The sequence below is a fragment of the Scomber japonicus genome, chromosome 20, assembly GCF_027409825.1.
Source record: "Scomber japonicus isolate fScoJap1 chromosome 20, fScoJap1.pri, whole genome shotgun sequence".
Classification (NCBI taxonomy): domain Eukaryota; kingdom Metazoa; phylum Chordata; class Actinopteri; order Scombriformes; family Scombridae; genus Scomber; species Scomber japonicus.
Window position 1 is genome coordinate 24340378 of NC_070597.1, and position 12800 is coordinate 24353177.

At 40.1% G+C, this 12800-nt stretch overlaps 1 protein-coding gene across 2 annotated transcripts in view; it reads right to left on the minus strand.

Annotated features, from left to right (window-relative positions):
• nherf1a (NHERF family PDZ scaffold protein 1a) overlaps positions 1-8051 on the minus strand; it is a 21804-nt gene extending 13753 nt beyond the window's left edge. For both annotated transcript variants that reach the window (XM_053341810.1, XM_053341809.1), the window contains exon 1: positions 7385-8051. In XM_053341810.1, the coding sequence (XP_053197785.1) occupies positions 7385-7840 (456 nt within the window). In that variant the 5' untranslated portion in view covers positions 7841-8051. The remainder of the gene's footprint in view (positions 1-7384) is intronic.
• Between the last annotated feature and the right edge of the window lie 4749 nt (positions 8052-12800).

Genomic DNA, 12800 nt, shown 5'->3' on the forward strand with positions numbered 1-12800 from the left:
GTTGAGATGATTTTCTCACACAAATTATAACACAGTTTGGCAGCACTGCTCGTTTAACTACAATATTTTTTGAATGACTGAGCACTTGTTTTGGAGATATAATGACTTACCGCATTGAAATTGTGTACTGTGAATTGTGACCATTGTGTAACCCACGCTTGAAGAAGCAGCCCCCACTCTGTAACTCATTTTCTGTCATCAAAAGGTCAAACAAAGCATCATTCTGTGTCATGATCTTCTCCTAACCTCTAGAACCTCCTCCTGGTAGGATACTAACTTGTATACATAGTGCACTGCATGGAAATATCACATGTACAATCTTTATATCCATGTTGCATCATAAATGATTGTTACAGTGAGTAAAGCAGTCAGTTGTATGTTGATGTGTTGTGCTTGTTAGATGGGCATGGTAACATTTAGATTTGCGTTTATTGTCCGAGGATGATACCAGTTTACATTACAGAGAACAACTCCATAGATCTGTCACTACATGTAGCAGGATAGTTATCAGTATCCGGCTCGCACAAAACAAACACTGTAGCTTCAGCGCTATGGCAACAAGCTACAAGGACAGGAAGTGGTTTCATCACAGGTTCCTCCCCAACAGCTACACTCATCTAGTAACAGAGTTGTTTTGTGCATTTGTATCCGTATGTGTGTGTGGTTCCTGTTTTCCTTATGTTGTAGGGATATAACTCTTTTACACACTTGTGTTATGGGGACCAAAAGCAAGTCCCTTAACATAGGTTAGGGTCATGTTTAGGTTAGGGGAAGTGTGTGTGTGGATCTGAAACCTAAGAAAGAACTTTTTTTATACATGAAACCATGATAGATGGTGTGAAGTTATAAGCTATGTGGACCGCAACAAGTGAAACCCCACCCAGGTTGACCGGAAAGATGTTTTAGCATATCATTAGCTTAGCTATTTGCACCACCTCAGGCTGGATGGGTGCATCTTTACAGATGAGGAGGGGCTCTAAATATTGAAAGGAGCTTGTTGTAGAGCTGGTCCCTTTGGAGGTTCAGACATCTGATAAGGGTGTCTCCTGAACAGCTCCCCCGGAGTATAGCAGACCCAGAACATTCCTGAAGGTTTGCATACTCCATCAGCCCAGGGAGCATTGCAACATAGCCCACACAGAGGAGTGGGTGGATGTGGCTAGTTTTTAATTTAACAAGTGCATTTTGCAGCCATTAAAAATATAAAAGGCAAGGGGAATAGCAGCTGTCCACATTTCGGAATCTATATTATTGTCTATATTATTATGTATCACACACATCACTCCCTGGTCTCCATACTTTTAAACATCTTTGTCTGTTCAGTCAAGCTGAATGCCCGATTTAGCAACTGCTGACTGATTGGAGTGAAAGCAGGCTGATCCCATAGTTTGAGGACAAAGCACTATATGTAACATGCTATCAGTGCATTCACAGTGACAGAGGGGGGGGAAGACTTCAAAGACACTTTCCTAATTACTTGCACTAGATGCAGTTATAATCCAATGCCAGCGACCATGATTAAAACTTGATGGATCAGTAGGCTTTTATTGGACAGCTTAACTTCACAGTGCAGTCTTGAGCTGAAGGGAACAAACTGATCACTGGACTGACAGGGCAATGTCTCCTGTCAATGCTGGAGGAGTGTCCTTGATTGTACTCAGCTGGAAAACTCTGGGTTATGAAATGAATGCATTGCTACATGTTGTTTTTAAATTAGTGTTAATGTGAAGTGAAGGTGCTGTGAAGCCTGGCCTGCTGACAGGCTATGGTGTATCTGTGCGCCTGTTTATTTAGACTACGTCACTAAGAAAACAGTGAGGCAGAGGATCTCAGTCAGATGACGCCAGCAGTACTTTTATGGAGTTTGTTTTGGACAGCGGCCCATGTAAAGATTCATCTAATGGAAAGTAGCCGCTGCAGGCAATGCCATCAATATTTGGTCTCAAAACTTTACTTTTTAAGAAATGTGGCTGCTTAAAACTCAGTCATAAACATGAGCATATCATTCATTTAAAAAAAGCATGTTAATTTTGACCAATCAGTTGTCAGCCTCTCTACCTGCATTATCCAATCACATCCTCCAAGCACCTTTCAGCTCATCCATGATAATAACGAGCATTTAGTCCATTCAGTCAGTTGAGAATGTTCATTTAAACAGGTGCAACAGTAATGACATGGAACCCATTCTACTGTGCAGTATGTGATGACAATTTGCATATGTACACACCATATATATGTGTGTGCGTGCACCAAGCCATCTGCAGGCTCCTTAAAGACCTCAAGGCAGATTAGATCACAGCTAAATTCACCACTGGCTTATATGGCAGCAGGCTCCAAATATAACTTTTGTTCTCTCCGATGCGCTTCCAAAATCTGACTCATGTTTTTCGCACTAAAAACGGACCAGGAATGACAAAAACATGGGAGTGGAGTCACTTTCCAGGAGTGAAACGGCACCAAATTGTCAGTTTTGGGCAGAAACCTCATTAAAAAATAAACCTTGCCTCAACACTTTAACACCCATTCATTTTAGGATCCCTATTATTTGATCGTTTGCTTGACATTTTCACATCTACAAGTACGGGACAAATTGCTGTTTAATCCTGTCACCCACACCCACATACCCTCACATCACTCCAGCTCTATTGACAGTGTGCGTTAAGTGAGGGTGTAGGTATTTTAGGGTCAGGGTTGCCTCCTTGTTGAGGCGTGAGAGTCCTCTCTCCTTTCCTCCCTGGCTCAGAAGCCCTTTCTCTCCATGCAAACACAGTGGACAAAGACTCTTTCTGCTGCTGGGAATCTCTATGGTGACCAACGGATGGCTCTCGGTGTGGTGGAGGACTGTGTCTCTGGAGGCCAGGATGTTACCATAATATGATTACACGCTTACTCAGTTCACGCCTTTATCTCTCAGTGGAAAGTAATATCTGCTGAATTTGATATCCAAGTCTTTGTTGAGATCATCACCATGGGGACTGTGGTTAATTTTATGTGAAAGAAAAATTCAGTGTCCATTTAAATACTCTAAAACTTTGGTAATTTTGTACCACAATGCCAAGACTCACCAAAAACAAAAAAAAGAATCACGTGAAAGGAAGCATTGTTTGAAGTGTAACCACGATCATGCTGGTTTCACGTCATCATGGGCCAACCTACTCAAGTGTGAGGTTGGAATCACACCATCGGACAGGCTCTGCCAAGTCTCCCATCAGGGAGGAATGTAGCAGGAGGTGTGGAGCATCCCAGCCAGCCAGCCATGGGCTTTTCACTTACTGGAGGTCAGAGTATTAGTGAAAGGGCAACAGCCACCTACATGGAAAGAGACCTAACCATCCCACTTATAACACTGTTATCCAGGTATGCAGACCATGAGCTACATACCCACACACAAGGTGCAGGTAACACTTAGTCCACTAATTAATTACATATTTCTATGACTCCAACTGGGGACAATATGACATGTGTCTAAAGCATCAGGGACTACCAGGACTTCCCAATCAACTGTTTTGTTGATGGACTAATCATTGAAGATATTTTATTTACTTTCATAGAAGACTAAATTAACCAGAAAATATTCAGATCTGAGAATGTAACGATTAATTGATTCTCAAATAGTAAAATCAAATAGCCAATCAATCAATCACCTCATTGTTGCAGCTGTAGTTTATTGAAATACCAGTTAGTATTTGTACCACTGATTCCTGACATACAAGTATCTGCACACTTTCCTCCATACTCAGCACAGCACTCAGAAACAGCACAGCAGGGTTATTTACAAGTGGATGGTGTAATAGAAGAACTGATTTGCTATGATAGCTTTCTCTGTTTTGGACTCCCCAGCTCTCTCCGTTTCCTCAGAGGTCAGCATTATCCAGTCAGCTTGCTTTTGGCTGACGCTGCAAAGTCATGTGACAAAGTTCACCAAAGTTGAACTTGATGCAAAATATTTGCATAGGTTTGCTTTGCCTCATGACTGCATCGATTCCATTAGATCCAGCTGTAAAATGTCAGTGTCAATACTGTTGTGATTCTATTTTTAGACAGGAATTATGACGTATGCTTCTGTAAAGTTATGGGTGAGGCCTCAGAGCAACCATACACACACTTCGGGAGATCAACAACACAATGCTGACTAGTTGTCTCAAGAAGGTTTTGAAATGGAAAAGACTGAGATTAGGGCAGGGCGATATGGCCTTTTACTAATATCCCGATATTTTTAAGCCATGTCACGATACACGATATATATCTCGATATTTTGCCTTAGCCTTGAATTAACACTTTGATGCATACAATTATGCCAGTGTGATGATTCTACATTAAAACATTGTTCATACTACATTAATATATGCTGATTTTAAACGTTCATGCCAAAAGGGTGAAATCACAACTAAACAAATTCATCAAAACTGTATTTATTAAACAGCTATTAAGCAGTGTCACAAATATGTCATTTCAAAACAAATAAAGTGTCTTTTATGCATGATGTAACTAATATGACACATCAAAACAACACTAAATAAAAGTGCACATTTTGTGCATAATGCCACTCGGATATAAAGGTAGAGCTGACTCTGCTAGGTAGATTATATCAAGTGTGTCGATGATCTTTCTGAATCCGGGCTTTTAACCACACTCACTGGGGCCATGTCTATCTCTGTGTGGTGTGTTACTGCGGACGTTATCTCCTTCTGTTTTTGACTGTTTTAGTCGTATTGCTGTTCTGGAAAAAGAAGACGCTAGACTCAATTGCATCAGTGCTGGTTGCTTCGGCACTTTCTTCAATATATGTGCTTTTGCAGAGTTTCAAGCACACATGGTGATATAACTTTGTTGTAGCTTTTGTGGTGACGCTTTTATGACATACTTTACATATTACGGTTATTTGCTCAACGTCCTCCCTCTTGTACCCAAACCACCGCCAGATGATGGATCCTGAATTGTTTTTTTGGGAATTAAATCTCCTTCCTCCACTTGTCCATATCACCTGCTGCTCGCGCGACCTGAGATCGCTGCTACTTCTGCTACATGCTACCGGGCATATGACGTTGCACGCACAACAGAATGTGATGTACGTAACTAGGTGCGCTTGTTTTATCTCTCTGTACGGAGAGATGAGAGAGTGAGAGAAACCTGCAGTTCAACGGGCCGCGACTAAAAACAAACTGCGTGTAAATTGAATGTATACTCGAGTATTCACGATATAGTAATTTTCTACATCCCACAGAGAACAAGCCGCGATACATCGAGTATACTCGATATATCGCCCAGCCCTAACTGAGATATGTTCAAGTTGTACAAGCCAACCTTTACCAATCAATCAATTCATGTAAAAAAACTATCAATCAGTAATGATAACTAGTTCCAGGCCTGATGCTAACATATAGATATTTAAGGACTCTTGATACCAGTCCATGACAGATTCACAATTGCAATCAGTTCTTTCATATAGTAAATGGTCTGCATTTATATAGCACCTTTCTAGACTTCCAACCACCTTGCCATACCATGCAATGTACCAACCTGGTCATCAGGATCTAATCTAATGCACATTCACACATCATAAACTACTGGCACAGGCGTTGGGAGCAATTAGGGGGTTCTTGTATCTTGCCCAGGAGCACTTTGACATGCAGAATGGAAGAGCCAGAGATCAAACCACGGGTCTTCCGATCAGTGGACGACGCACTCTACCTCCGGAGCCACAGCTGCTTTTGTAACCGACCCTTGACTCTTACCTTTGGAGGAGGCCAAGTCTAAAAATAACCAGGAATCCCACTTTCTTTTATAAAGCCACTAATTCTGAGAGCTCCACAATGAGGCTGTTTTGCATTGCTGTTACACAACATTTAAATCAGGGCCCCAGACTTTGCACTGGCTAAAACAGCTACATACTGTACCAACAAAATCTTTCAAAGAATAAACTTATCAAATCGTTTCATAACCAACAACAAAAGGGTTTTCAAAGAAGGAGGATTATGATGAACCGAGGAAAGGAACACTAATAAAAGGTGGTGGAAGGTCTTAAAGAACCCCAGATAGGGATCAAATCTTTAACTCTTTTGTGAGTATCAGCAAAACACCACTCAAAAAAATCTCAACTTGTGACGCACCTTCATCCAACAATGAAGTCTAGACAGTCCTAGCGTTTCCAATGAAAACACTAGTTTTATCCCATTATGTCAATTCATATCTCTTTAAATCCTGTCTGATAACAGTAATGGCATAAAAATGTTCCGCCTCAGTGACATGCATCTTAGCGGCAAAGACTCTGGTCCAACAAGCCAAACCAGACGGGGAATTCATGATGGGAAGTGCAGAGGTTGACAGGTATTGAAATGACAAAGACTCTGTTGAACAGGAATGAGTCCATGCCTGGTATATTACACTGTGCTGTGTCACCGCTCTGTCTTACAGCTTATAGCCTTTCACTGGAAGCTGAGGCCTCAGATCAGATTGGAAACATTTTGGCTGATGAATCTAAATTTTGTGACTCATACACCATGATGATATTCAGTTACATGTATTTGTACTGTTTTATCAGGTAAACAGACTATTTTTAATCTCCTTTCTCATTCACCACATCTCTCAACTGATTATGACTACATCATAATCATGATATTGTTTATTGTGCAGTCACACCTAATATGGGGAGTTTAACAATTGGCCTTTTGACCTAACACTTCTCCAGGTCTAGCTGAGAAGGGTTTTATCTAAGCCTAAAAGCACTGAGAAAAATAGATTCATGGAGCAACAGTAGGCTATATTTAAAAAGTGTGAGAGGTTATGTATGTATAATATATAGGCAAGGCAAACTTATTTGTATAGCACAATTCAACAAGGCAATTTAAAGTGATTTACACAAAACGATGCACCAAGAAAGGATAATGTAATAATGTTATATAATATAATAAGTCAGGGCCGATTCTAGGATCAGACCTTTAGAGGGGCTCAGCTCCTAATGAGAAGTTGACAAACAATGCCCTGCAAGTGTCCAAACCCCCTGCTAAATTACTCATTTGACTGCATAAGGTAAATTGCAACAAGAAAAATGAATACATAATAGAGTGGTCTACTATAATGTATAATAGTAATGGTTCAGAATAAACAATCACAGATTTCTACAGAGAGGATCCAGAGATACAGTATATTAATGACAGAACTAAACAAAGTAAAACCATTTGAACCTGTAGCAAATAGTTTGTCCCATCTCTAACAGACAGGCTCACAAAATAATTAAAGCTGTGCAATCACTATTTATTTATTTATTTATAGGGGTGCTGAGATCAAATTTAGGAGTGCTTGAGCCCCCTTAAAAAGGGTCTAAAATCGCCACTGATCTAAGTTGACAGGAACTTGGATAGACTGTTGCAGTGCTTGACTGTACCTTGGTAGTGGAGCTCACACTCGACCTCGCCGACCTCTCTGAAGTAGCATCCCCGTTCTCCCGCTGGACCGGAGTGCCGTTGCTCTGTTCGTCTACTCGGTCTGAGTCGCTGTCCCCGCCGGGCACAGGAATCCCCTCCGTGACGAACTCTTTCTGGCACTGGAGGTTGTGTTTCTTCAGCAGCTCGGACGTTTCGTCGTCCACCACGATAAGCTCCAAAGCCCCGACGGTGCCTCGTATCCTGACGACCACTTGCTGGTGGCTCTCTCCCTCCACTCTCTCCCCGTTCACGAACACCAGGCGGTCGCCAGCGAGCAGCCCGGCGGCGGAGGCGGGAGTATCGGGCTCCACCAGCCTGATAAACTGCCCGGTTTTCCCCTTCTCTCCGTGCAGGTGGAAGCCGTAGCCGCTGGAACCTTTCTCCAGCAGACAGAGTCTGGGTCGGAGGTTTGACATGTTGTTATTCTTTTTCTTAACCGACGACAACGTTTAACCTCGCTATCCAAACCGCGTTAAATCTTTCTAACACGTAGTCAACAACAAGCGGACACCTGTTGCGCACTCAAGTTTTTCGCTCGAGCTTCCACTTCCGCTCAACTGAGTCGCACTCAACTTTCTGCTGCTAATGTTAAGTTTTCAAGTCCTACCTCCTCGGTTCACTGAACCTCCCTCCTCTGTCCACTGTGGTGTTGCAATCTTATTTTTCACCTCCGCTCCTTCACCGTCCCGTCCCTCACTGGAGGTACCGCGTCAAACTCACACAGCTCAGCGGGATTAACGCGTATTGTCCGGCTTTCAAAATAAAACATCATATTGGCCAGGTTGTGTCACTACTACACATTTATACTAGTTAATGTTGCTGTGTGTATGTTCATGTGAACGGTTAATGTCTGTATACAGTTTTCAAGTTCCTGTCAGTGAATGTAATTATTTAACTCTTGAGATTTCAAATGGATGAATTCAATTTAAAGCCACCTTATCTCCTACAGCTGAAATCTCGACTTAAATCATTCAGTTTATTAATCGACAAAAAATAATAAGCAATTGAAACATTATGTTGTGTATGTTTTACTCCTGTTTTGGTATTTTTATGTAACTGCCTTTTAATATTTAAATTTTATGTTAATGTATTCATATTATTTACCTGAATGCTTGTATATTATCCTTTTGTTAATTGAAAAAACCCAAAACAAAGGTTTCTGTACTACTGAGTTTCATTTTGCAATTTAAACTTATTGACACATAATGGGTTTAAAAGGTGGGTTCCACTTTCATTTTGACTCAGCGTTGCTAAATTTGTCAATTTTTAGGACAAGAAAAAAGTTAAATACATAACTTAATGAATACAAAACAATGTTTTTGGATTAGAGAACATATTAGAAATCAGCTTCTAGATCTAGATCATCATGTAGACAAACTCTGGATCATACAGTACCAGCTGTCTTCAATATTTCTAAAATCCCTAGCTATGACCCTGACAAGGTACATTTTGTATTCTAACATGAAATACTGTGTTGGGATGTCAATCACTGAAGTGTAACTAGTAACATTAATTAGTTCAGTGGCACATATGCAGTTAGGGCCAGAGGTATAACTTCTGTTCAGTCTCTTGAACGTGGCTTCTTCCTGCTAGAGGAAGCAGGAGCTTGGTGATGAACTATATAGTGTTGATCAAACTGGTACAGTAAATGTTTAGTTTAGTCAGAGGGTCAGTGTCACACCGTGGGAGGAAATTTTAGCCTTTTTAAAAATTTTACTTGGCAGTGAATTTCTCATTTCCTGCCTGCACTCAGACAGGAAATGAGGTGGGGGTGTATATAATGCTGGAGATGGTTAAACTCATGATGTTCACAGCTCAGCATCACAATGTGCAGGCCTTCATTAAAATATAAGGACAATGTGAAAGTAATGACATTATGGTATCACTATTTACAAGATGAATGAAAGCAATGAAAGCATGTCAGAAGTGAAGATGAATTCAGTTGAATCCACTTTTCTAAAAACTGCAATGCTTTTATTTTGAAGGCTGCAAAACTGCAAACCAGAAGTCTTGTTCTGGTTTATTGATTTACAGCCACGTACCTTCAGTTTATAATACGTTGACAAATGGTTTATGATAGCTCCAGTACAGCCAGAGTACAGTCTGTGCAAACTACCTGTCCATTTAATTTAACTGTACTATAGTCAGCTGGTTGTAGTCATTTGATTGATTGTTCTCTCTCTCTCTCTCACTCTCACTCTCTCTCTCTCTCTCTCTCACTCTCTCTCTCTCTCTCTCTCTCACACACACACACACACACACACACACACACACACAGAGAGAGAAATGCATAAAACGTTGCATATCAAACCACTGTTCATAGTGTGCACAGTTGAAAAATAATTTATTTTTATGCAGCATACAACAAGTCAAGTCAATTTTATAGCGCCACATCACAACAGAAGTTATCTCAGGGCACTCTTCACATGGAGCAGGTCTAGACTGTACAACACATCATAGACAAGTTTTGGCAACACGGTCTGACAACAAATAACTGTCACTGTATGTATACAAGGTGTAATGGCCACAGTCTGAATCATTTTGGATTATAACCTGCATCAGACCTGAGCTCTCCAAACTGAGTGAAGCGAATATACAATAATCAATCAATATGAAATTTTGCATACTATTCATAAACTTGCTTGTGTGACAGCAGAACCTGAACACTGAGCTGCTGTTCTGACATCATTAGTTCTTTAAAGCTGCACTAATCAATCATTTTTAATGGATCAAATGTGTCAATGTATTCCTCTGCTGCCCCCAAGTGGCCAAAAAAAAATCAACTAATGCAGCTTTAATGTTTCAATGTGGACTTCTGTACTACAATTGTATTTTCAAACCAAAATTTAACCCTGAGCATTGAGTTAAAATTTGAAGAGAAATGCTATTTGTTTGTTCATATTTTCATGTTCATCTTTATAATATAAATAATGTTCTGGAGGCACTGCACACATATTTGGTACATGCAATCCAGCATACATGCAACTGAGTTTTAAAATCAAGTCCGTAAATAGGCCATAAAAGCAAAATATAGTTATTTTTCCAACATGTCAAAAAACACTTTCAAAAGTCTGTTCACTCACTCACACATACAGTATGTACAGAAACATTTCATAAATCCGGGACAAAAATTGGAAATCCAACATCAGACCGTTGTCAAGTAGCTTGTATTCTGTTGGACATATGCAGCAATCCTCCTTTAGACCACATTTCAGGAGATGAAAACATTTTCATAATGAACACATCTGTCTGTTCACAGATAGAGCTGTCTCGCAGTCTTGTCCGCCAGGCACTCAGAGCACATTAGCATTTTCTCCAGCTGTGTCCCTGAGCTTTACTTGAGTTCAACAACAGCTTTTTGAGAACATTTTTTTACCAAGAATGAACCACTCTGACTAAATCACAGACGGGCCTTTTATCCATTTACTTTGGATTTGAATTGAATCAATGACACAGTGTCTGGCCTTTGTCTGGATCTGTGGGCAGATTGCATGTTACATATACAAAGGTTGCAGCAGTGGATTACAATGTGGGTGAAGCTATTACAATATTCCCCCACTTTGGCAAAATGGTGTGTTTGTAACATCTTTGTTCTTACATCAGCAATGATGTAGCTCTAAATCAGAATGTAGTTAAAAAAAAACAATTTGATATCAGTGATAAACAAAAATCACCTTTCAGAGAAGCATAAATGATATATTTCCTTCACCATTTTAGAAAATACGCTCATTTGCTTTGATTCCAAGAGGGAGATATCGCTTTCATGTCTTTTTATACGCTAACGGTGAAGCTAGGGCTAGCTGATGCTTAGCTTAGCTTAGCTTGGCATAAAGAATGAAATTAGCAGGAAAGTAGCCTAACTGTCCAAAATGCACCCACCAACACCTTTAAAGCATCCTAATTATTATGGTTTATTTGCTTTGTTTCAAAGAGGGAGTTGATGGATGTCACTCTCACATGCTTGTATGCTAACTGTGAAGCTAGAGCCAGCAGGTGGTTCGCTTAGCTTGGCATGAAGACTTAAATTGCGTGGAAATGTAGTATAATTCTTTACAAAATACGCCCACCAACAGCCTCTTAATTATTATAGTATATCTTCTATCTATCTCTGTTTTACCTGTACAAAAACAAAAATATACAAATGGCTTCAGAGGAAATTACATGCTGGCACCAGAGCCGTCAAGTCTCACACACTGACCGTGAGACACATTTCAAGCAGTTCACATGCTCACACGCCACACCTGACATTTCTCACAGTGAGAAGTGATAAATCCCACTGCACAGAAATTAATATATAATATATGAATGGGCGAGGCGTAGGCACATTTCTCTGCTGAGTTCATAGCTGTCCCGAGTTGCAACTACCCAAACAGCCCACCACGATATAATATCTGCCACAAACACTTACAACACACAGCACCATTTATAATAACAATAATGGCCTTTTCTTATTAATCCATTTGTTTTTGTTTTTTAATGTATTGATAAAACAATTTATTTTATTTTGCTGAATTAGTCTCTATTGGATAACCCCATTGTTTTAATTTCTATTTGTGCTGGTCAGAATTTGGAGTCGCTCCAGCCCAGACAGATCACTCCGAACTCTTCATGAAACTTGAGAGCCCTGGCTGGCACTATTAGCAAACTGGTAGGTGTGCGTAGAAAAAATTGTTACAGCAAGTAAGTGCCCTAACATTGCAAATTGAAGATTTTACATTTGAGATACTGTAGATTGCTGGTACAGTAGATGTTGCTATTTTTTAACATTGAACAGAGCCAGGATAGCCATGTCTTCAGTTGTTATGCTAAGCTAGGCTAACAACACGTGAATGTAACACATTGACATGAAATTGATATTAGTCTTCTCATCATGTGTTTATATGCTAACTGTGAAGCTAGAGCAGGTGGACTAAAATTGCAGGGAAACATACCCTAACTCTGTCCAAAATACACCCACTGACACCCCTAAAGCTTTGTTATTATCATATCTCATTTGTTAAAAACAAAAATTCAAAAATGGCTTTAGAGGGAACTACATGCTAGAGCTAAATTGCTTGCTAGCGAATTGCTAGGCACCATAACTGTGCAGCAAGTAAGTCCCCTAAAATGGCAAATTGAAGATTTTACATTTGAGATATTGTAGAATGCTGGTAGGTGTTGGTAGGTATATTTTTAACTTGAATAGAGCCAGGCTAGTTATTTTGCCATGTCTTCAGTTGTTACGATAAGCTAGGCTAACAACACCTGAATGTAACGCACAGACATGAGATGCATGATTTATGCTAAGCTAGGCTAACAACGCCTGAATCCACCTACTGATGTAACACACAGACATGAGATTGATATTAGTCTTCTCATCTCTTTCAAAGGCCATAT